The sequence below is a fragment of the Mus pahari genome, chromosome 6, assembly GCF_900095145.1.
Source record: "Mus pahari chromosome 6, PAHARI_EIJ_v1.1, whole genome shotgun sequence".
NCBI lineage: Eukaryota > Metazoa > Chordata > Mammalia > Rodentia > Muridae > Mus > Mus pahari.
This window is the reverse complement of record NC_034595.1, coordinates 98867347-98875912: the sequence shown is the minus strand read 5'-3', so window position 1 is coordinate 98875912 and position 8566 is coordinate 98867347. Positions and strand designations below refer to the sequence as shown.

Genomic DNA, 8566 nt, shown 5'->3' with positions numbered 1-8566 from the left:
AAAAGAAAAGAAAAGAAAAGAAAAGAAAAGAAAAAAGAAAAGCCCCCTGCAGTTAGTTGAACCCCAGTACTTCCTGGACCCATTTCTAGTGGCAGTTCGCAGTACTGGAGGAACCTTGTCATTGAGGGGTTAAAGGAAGAGCCTCACAGTTTGGAGTTCTGGCTTAGGTAAGCCCAAGTGGAGCGTAAGATTAGAAGCCTGGGAATGGGCTCAGAAGTTCCCTCTTCTGTGTGGGTTGAAATGAGTGCCTAGGCCAAAGCTTTCAGGGAGGCTACGGCAGAGGCAGAATGGACAGGAGAGATTTGAAGAAAGCTCCTCCAAGCCTCTGGCTTGAGTAAGATTCTGCCAAGAGGAAAGGAAACAGAGTTCTCCGTTTTGTACTGAGAATTCCCTGGGGAGGCTGGAGGTGATGGAGGAGGAGATACTTAGTGTACACTATACCCCAAGGCAAGTGCTGGGTGTGACTCTCCAGTTCAGAGTCAGACTTTCCAGACAGGAGGCTGCCCTATGGGCAGTGACTACAGGGCAGCTCCCGTGACTCACCTCTCTGGAGACTCGTAACTGGAGTGCTGATTTACCTCTGAGGCTGTCTGTGGCATGACTCTACCCTGGCTATACGGCAGTGCCAATTGGTAGAAAATATAACATGGCAGCTAGGTGTGTCGGTGAGATGACTACAGTCTTAGCCCTTGGGAGGCAGAGTAAAAAGATCATCAGTTCAAGGCTAGTTTGGGCTACATAGTGGGAAGCCTGCCCCCAAACAAACAAAAGCAATGTCACATGTGCCACAGACACAGGCCACTCATTTAAAATATTCAGCTAGCCATATCATCTGCTTTTAAATACTCGGTTTGTTGTTTTTATTTAATGTGTATGAGATGCTGCCTGCATGTATGAAAGTGTATCAGACGTGTGCCTGAATCCTCTGAATTGTAGTTACCGATGTGAGCTAACATGTGGGTGTTGGGTCCTCTGTAAAAGCCATCTCTCTAGGCCCCAGCCATATTTATTTATTGTGTGTGGTTGACGCACACATGCCCTGGCTCTTGTACGGAGGTTAGAGGACAACTTTTTACGAGTAGGTTCTTTCCTTCCACCATGTGGGTTTCTGGAGATGGGACTCAAGCTGTCAGGCTTGATAGCAGCCATTTATACCTACTGAGCCATTTTTGTGACCTCCACTATTAGCTATACTTTAAGAAGTAAGAAGAAACAGGGGAATTTAATTAAGATAATATATTTCATTTAGCCCAGTTTATCCAAAGCTATAACAACATATCATTATGAAAATAATAATAATATAAAAATATTAATAAGGTAGTTTGCATTTCTTTTTATATTAAACATTGGGGCATCTCTCAGTTTGTAGCAGCTGCATTTCAGGGCCTCAGTAGCTACAGGTGGCTGGTGGGTGATGCTACGGAGCCCAGGCTTGGAGCCCTCCCAGCTTGGGGTCCTATGCAGTATCCCAGTTCTTGGAACAAAATGAGGGGCCAGTGAATGGTGTGTGAGATTGGATAATCATGTCCTGAATGTCCTGGGACTGGGTGAACATTAAAAACCACACATTAGATACCCAGTGCAATGACTGTCACCTAGTAGCTGCCTGGTGCGTAGTGGCTGCTGTTTAGTTGCCTCAAAGGCAACTGAAGGACAATTACTTCACCCTAACGGTCTGGTTGTTCCCTTTGAAGACGCTCGGATTATGAAATTCAAGTCTGGATTTCAAAGCTGACAGGTGTTAACAGGGTCAAATTCTGGAGCAACAACAACAAAAAAAGGCGCACACAAACCTAATCAGCAACCTTGTCGTGTCGTGCCCGCCCCCCTCCCCGACGTCCACCCTCTCCCCTCCCCCATCCCCCGTCCGGTTCTCCCACCCTTCCAACCCCTGCTTGACAGCTCGAGGCTCCGCCCTACCCCACCCTGCCGGGCGCTGATCCAAACTACAACTCCCATGACGCGCTGGGAGCCCCACCCTACAGCTTACGTCATCAGCACAGGACACGGGACGGTTACCAGGCACGCGGCGGCTCCTTTTGGAGCGCGGAGTCCCTAGACACTGTGGTGTGGGAGTGGTAGGATTGAGGTGACAGCGTTCAGAGGCCATCGGCTCATCCGGGCTGCAGCGGGGCGAGTGACGAGCGCAGACCCCTCCCCTCCCGCTTCTCTCGGTGTGGCGCCGGCTAGTGACGTGTTGGGTGTGATGGCGGTCGCGAGGCCGGGAAGGTGAAGGTGAGAGGGCGAGCGCGCCGGGGTGGTGGAACCGGCAGGCCCGGGCCGGGTGAGTCCTGAGCCACCCGGTTTAGGACGCTGGGCCTGTGGGGCCTCTGGGGCCTCTGGGCCTCGGGCTCAGGCTCGGGTCACACGGGCGTTTCCCCTGCTCCGGCCTCGCCGCCAAGCCCTGCTCGGCTCTGAGGAGGGGGCGGGCCACAGGACTCAAGGGAGGTGGGTTCCTCCTCGCAGCGCCCCACACCCTGGTCTTCCCAGCCCTGTGATCTCAGTCAAGGTCCCTGACCCATTCCCGGTTTTCATCCAGTACTTTTCTTTTTCTTTTTTCTTTCTTGCCAGCATTTTTTTTTTCAGGACCCAGTTCACTGTAGCCCACTCACCGTGGAGGTCTTTTTACTCATATGCCTTTTCATTGCACCGTTAAGACCCTGAGGGTTGGAGCTTTTCTTATTCGTCCCTGACCCTAGCACCTAACACATTGAAAGGCCACTGTAAATACTGAAAAAGATAGTTGTTTGGATGGAGAAAGGCAAAACTGCTGGTCTCCATCTCTTGTAGTACTTTCTATCCTGCTTTTTAATTTTCCCAATCATCTCTCCCTTCGTCAGAAAAGGACTCTTGATTGTCCCCTTCTTGTCTTACGTAGGAAGACACAAGTGAGCTTTGGAGTCACAGCTAGTGTATTTTGGTGTCTCGCTTGGCTGCTTGGCTCTATACATCTTCCTAGTACTGTAGGGGCCAAGTTTGCTCCATAGACTTGAGAATGGAAGGAGTTACTTTACAGTAGCAGGGATACGCTGGCTTTTGTCGGGTCTGCTTTTCTTTCTCTCTGCTCCCCTTCCACTTCCAGTTGACAGTTCCCCAGTCCTGAAGGCCAGGCCTTGTCCCGATTCAGCTCCCTCCTCTCTCTGGCTGTGTCTTTTTGAGGACCTCATTGGTGCCTTGCATTAGCACATGGCTAATGTGTTTGTCTCCTTGTCATTGTTATTGTCTTCCCCCTCCCCCACCCCCTCACCTCCTCACCTGCTCCCTAAGCACCTCAATGAGTAAGCTTCCCTCAGGGATGAGTTACACCCGATTAGACATATTTTGCATTTTCTTTCCTGGTGGCCCAGTGACCTCTGCCTTTTCCTTTCCAGAAGTTTGGACAGGTGGCGTCAACACCATCAGGGGCCAACCTGGACCTGAATCGGCACAGAGGAGACCTCGAGTTCTTTTCATCTTTCTGACTCCAGCCATGTCCACGATGCCCAACCTGTGAAGGTCTCTTACCAGCTAGAAAGTAAGTGGAAGCTGTGGTTTGGCCCCCGTGGATCTGGATGAAGAGCAAAAGGGTGTGTTCTGCTGGCTCTCGGGTGGCGAGTCTCTTGGAGTGGATCCTGGAGCACAGAGCTTGTGGCTCCCAACTTCTGTTGGAAGAAGCTGCTGTACCTCCTTTCTACTTCCATGGGGATTTCACTAGTTGACAGTTCAAAACATGGCCAGGATCTATCTCTCCTCTCCTTGTTTGTTTGTCCCTGTGCTGACTCCTTTCCGTCTCTGCTTGGCAGAGGTTGAATCCTTATCATGGCTACAAGAGTCTGCTGTGCCCTTTACCCTCTGTACTCTTTCGTTTCAATTTCTCAGCTTCTCCTCTGTTCCAGTTGTGCAGCAGACGATCTCTGGACCCGTTTTGTTTTCTCTGCTAGGAGTTGCTGCATATAAACTGGGTAAGGAGGTGGTGTGGATTCAGGGAGCCACACCTGGGACCCAGGCACCTTGAACTGAGTTTTGCTACTGCTGTGCAAACACCTAGTACTCCTCCACTAATAGCCTGAGTCAACGCAAAGCTTCTGATGGGCTTCGAGGGCTGTACTAGTCTCTGTTGAGAATTGCGTTTGTTTCTGATCTAAGTTTATAATGCTGTTATCGTGCTCCTGCAACTTCCGGGGGTGGGAGAAGACAACCAGAGCCTTTCCCTAAACTGTGACCCTTAGAAATGTATCTCTTTATTTTTTGGCTTTTCCAGACAGGTTTTCTCTATATCCCTGACTGTCTTGGGACTCACTGGGTTGAACTCAGAGATTCAATTGCTTCTGCCTCTCACGCACTGGGATTAAAGGCATGCACCACCACTGCTGGGCTGATCCTTAGAATTTTAAAGCCTGTTAGAAGTCTCTTCTCTCCCCGTTCCCTCTCTTTTGAGACAGGCAGGGTCACATGAAACCCTGGCTGGCCTTGAACTCCCTGGTTAACTGAGGATGGCCTTAAGCTCTGTTTTCTTGTTATTTTTTTCCAGATTTATTTTGTATGTGTGTGTCACAGTGCACATGTGGAGGTCAGACAACTTGTGGGAATTTGTTCTCTCTACCATGTGGTTTCAGATGATTGGATTTAGGTTGTTGGATGTGGTAGCAGCAACCCAGCCTTGAACTGGTGACTCTCCTGCTTCCATCTCTCACGTGCTAGGAATATAGTAGTGCCCCATCAGGCCCAGCTAAGTGTCTTCATTGAATAATTAGCTGCATGCAGATCAGTTGTAGTGACACTGTGTTTTATTCTGCCTTTCTTCCCAGCTCTCTGTCACAGTCTTGTGCACAGAAGTGATTTGGCTGTATAGTATTTTACATATTGCTGGCCATAGGAACTTTTTTCGCATGGACCATTGGTACAGCTAGAGTTCTGGGGATTGCTCTTGGGAAATGCTGCTCTTAGATGCTTCATTCAAAACTGGGAGCAAAAAAAAAAAAAAAAAAAAAAAAAAAAAAGGGGGGGGGGGAAAAAAAAAAAAAAAAAAAAAAAAAAAAAAAAGAAAAACGGGGGGGGGGGTAAAAAAAAAACCAAATCCCTCAGAATGCGTGCCATTTAGTGTAACAAACTGATATTGGAGCTGGGCCCTCTGATCCAGCTGTACTTAAGGGACAGGTACCATGTGCCTGCAGCAAGCCATGTGGTGGTAACTCGAGGCCTATCAGGGCTTTCCAGAAGGGGAGCAGAAAGTCACTTCTCCCACCACCCTGAGGGGAGGAGAACTGGCAGGCAAAACCCCAGCTGGCAAGGGCTCCTTGGGGGCTTTGATGCATGTATTTTGCACACTTGGTACTTTGTGCAGTTTGCTGTTTGGAAGGATGAAATTTCAGAATCTGAAACATTCGTTCATCTCTGTTTACTGGATTTGGGTATTTAAGGATGGAAGGTTTTAGACTGTTTCCCTGGGGGTGGGGAGTTCACTAAGTAGCCTGTCCCCGTCACAGCTGTGGCTGGGGAAGGTGGAAGTGAGGAGGGTGCTGTGCTCTCAAACTGGCTTTCTGGAAGCTCAGCACCTAGGTTGTGTGGCTGTCCTCTGTGGGTGGGGGACCTCTGAGTTAGCGGAAGGGAAGAGCGTGCACAGTGGGTAGAAAAGGAGCTTCTAGGCAGAGCAGGGCCAAGTGCAGACACCCTGCCTGGGAGGTGTCTGCAGGACTAGGACTTGGAGCTGCAGACTCGAGATCGGGGCAGCTTCTGGCCAACCGAACACCCAGCAGGTACTTAGCAACCACTTGGCTTTTACTCGTGTGCATGCCCTTGAGTCTTGCATGTACTGAACACTGATACCTCTTGGTTTGTATCCTTGGGCTTGCAGACAATGGCCAGCAGTGCCTTGGGAGCACCTTTTCTATATGCTCAGCAGCTATCAGTGACCTTTTTCCTTCAACCAAGTCACTTGTGGGCTGGGCATTACTTATCTCCTCCAGCTGACCTGGTTATTCTGTTTCCATGGTAGCAGGTGTAAGGCATGCAGGATGTTAGTAGGGTTACTAACCAATGTTGGCTGCTGGATGGTCATGGGGAGAGTCTTATGATCTGGCTGTAGTTTATTACAGTTTGGGACTGTGAGCTGCTACTACCTTTGAGCCCTGAGTGCTGGGCATGTTGCTTGTGCCATCATGTCTAGTCACCTTACAACTTTCTTTCTTTCTTTTTCTTTTTTTATATTTTTTGTTTTTTTGGGACAGGGTTTCTCTGTATAGCTCTGGCTGTCCTGGAACTCACTCTGTAGACCAGGCTGGCCTCAAACTCAGAAATCCACCTGCCTCTGCCTCCCGAGTGCTGGGATTAAAGGTGCGCGCTACCACGCCCGGCCATCTTACAACTTTCACCACATATCTTATTTGTTGAATATAAAGAAACCAGGATTCCAAAGTGAAATGACTGGCTTGGATTTCTGCAGGAAGAGCACAGGGACTCTCACTTTGTGCTGTTGATTTTAAAGTCTTTGTCCTGTGCAACCTTACCACATCCTACACTCTCTCCTCCCTTCCTTCCCTGGTCTCCTCTGCCTGCCCTACCCTCTGACTTCAGGGCACTCATCCTTTGCTGTGTTCAGTGCCCATTCTCAGACCTCTATTTTCTTTCCTAGTTGAGAAAACTCATCTCAGATGCTGACTATGGTGGCCAAGCCCATGGTTGTAGCACTTGGGAGATAGAGCAGGCGGATCAGAAGATCAAGACCTCCATTAAACCCTGTTTTATTACTGCCACATCTCCCATTCTCCCTCTCCCTCCCTCCCTCCACTCCCCAAGAAAGAAGGGAAAGGTGGAAACCCCATTGTGCTCGTTCCTGGCTCCTGCAGAGTCTGTAACACTACAAAAGAATTTACAGATTTGAGCAGTACAGGTTCATCTGGACCTGCCTTTCTCCCTACCTTGAAGATGGCCGTTCTCAAAGGCCCATTTTTAGCACTCGACTTGTGCTTTTCCTCAGGAAAGTTTTCACTTGGGAGGGACCTTGTGCTGCAGCTTTTGACACCATTGTTGGGTTGCCTTGTGTGCTTATTCATGAACAATGGCGAGCGGCTTGATGCTACCATGGTTAGGGTAGCTCTCAGAATGGCAGGACCAGACCCACACAGTTTCCTGATCCCCTCATCCTGGGAGGGTTTTTCTCTTTTCATGTCCCAGGCTCTGCAGGCTCTGCTGGGCTCTGCTGTCTCAATGGTTGGAACTCTTAAGTAGGACCGTCCAAGGCTCCACTTGGGGGCTAGCCACACCCAGGAGACACTATGGCGTATGTTTTGACTTTTGACCAAAGATCTCTAGGACTTTGGAGTTAAGTGTCATGGCTTCTATGAAGATGTGAGAGATTCAGAAAAAGAACACACGAGATAGACTAGCAGAAATTAAATGTCCGGTGTCATCACAAAACAGTATGGGCCTTTCCTTTCATGTCCAATTAGGCTTCTGCCATAACTACCACAGGAGGAACTGATAGCCTTTTGCTGGTGTCCTTTATTTGTTCATTTGAGACTGGATCTCATGTAGCCCAGACTGATGTTAAACTCATTGTAGTCTCAGCCGGACTTGAACCCCTGACCTGTTGTCTTCAGCTCCTAAGTCCTGGGATCTGGGACCTCAGGCATGTGTTTCCATGCTGGCCTCAGTACATGTCTGTCTTGCGTGAGGATCACTTTCTGTGTCTCTACTCCTTAAGCAAACAAACTCAGCAGGCCATTAGGAATGAGGACCACAGTATTCCTGGGCTGCAGTTGTTATAGAAGGGGTGGGCAACCCTGACCTTGAATGTACTTTCCTGTCTGGTGTTCTCCTCAAGGGATGGTGTCGGGGATAGGTCTACTTGTCTTTTCTACCACTTCTTCTGAGGAGCTGTGTGTGTGTGATTTTGAGATCCAAGAGTTCTCCCTTCTCTCTGAGGTACTGGACAGTGTTGAACAAGCAAGGCAGGGATTGCTAGCATAGATCTCAGGGCTCTGCATCCAGATGTTTGTGAACCCACACAGTGTGATGTGGAGATGGGCCAGAGTGTGCTGAGAACTCCCTTCCTATTTAAGCCGTTAGAACCCTGTCTCTCTTGAGCGAGTTGGGAGCTCCCATATTCTTGGTGGTCACAGCTCTCTTCCCCATCTGTGCCCAGCAGCATGGCCGAACACTTAGTTGCCTGTGCTCACATAGGCTTGGTTCCCTTGCAGCGACATGTCCCTGCTCTTTTCTCGATGCAACTCCATCGTCACCGTCAAGAAGGATAAGCGACACATGGCTGAAGTGAATGCGTCCCCTCTCAAGCACTTTGTCACTGCCAAGAAAAAGATCAATGGAATCTTTGAGCAGCTGGGGGCCTACATCCAAGAGAGTGCCAGCTTCCTTGAAGGTGAGCTGGGCCCCTGCTCAGGCAGGCCACTCATGCCTAAATGTGTCATGCCCTCAACTGTGCTCTGCCTGGATCCCTGTGGATTCTGAGTACCAGGAAGCTTAGGCTCAAACTATTAATATTAAGGAAGGAGCCGGGCGTGGTGGTGCACGCCTTTAATCCCAGCGCTTGGGAGGCAGAGGCAGGCGGATTTGTGAGTTCAAGGCCAGC

At 49.5% G+C, this 8566-nt stretch overlaps 1 protein-coding gene across 5 annotated transcripts in view; it reads left to right on the top strand.

The window, feature by feature from the left end:
- The first annotated feature begins 2039 nt into the window (after window positions 1–2039).
- The window catches only part of Mfn2 (mitofusin 2), a 30427-nt gene continuing 23900 nt past the window's right edge, over window positions 2040–8566 (top strand). Inside the window, exons 1-4 of one of the 5 annotated variants that reach the window (XM_029539657.1) lie at window positions 2040–2235; window positions 3372–3514; window positions 3876–3941; window positions 8178–8356. In XM_029539657.1, coding sequence (XP_029395517.1) covers window positions 8182–8356 — 175 coding nt within the window. In that variant the 5' untranslated portion in view covers window positions 2040–2235; window positions 3372–3514; window positions 3876–3941; window positions 8178–8181. Of the gene's footprint in view, window positions 2285–2307; window positions 2449–3371; window positions 3515–3858; window positions 3942–8177; window positions 8357–8566 lie in introns of those variants that run through there. The other 4 variants (XM_029539654.1, XM_029539656.1, XM_029539655.1 and 1 more) reach the window with 4 other exon arrangements.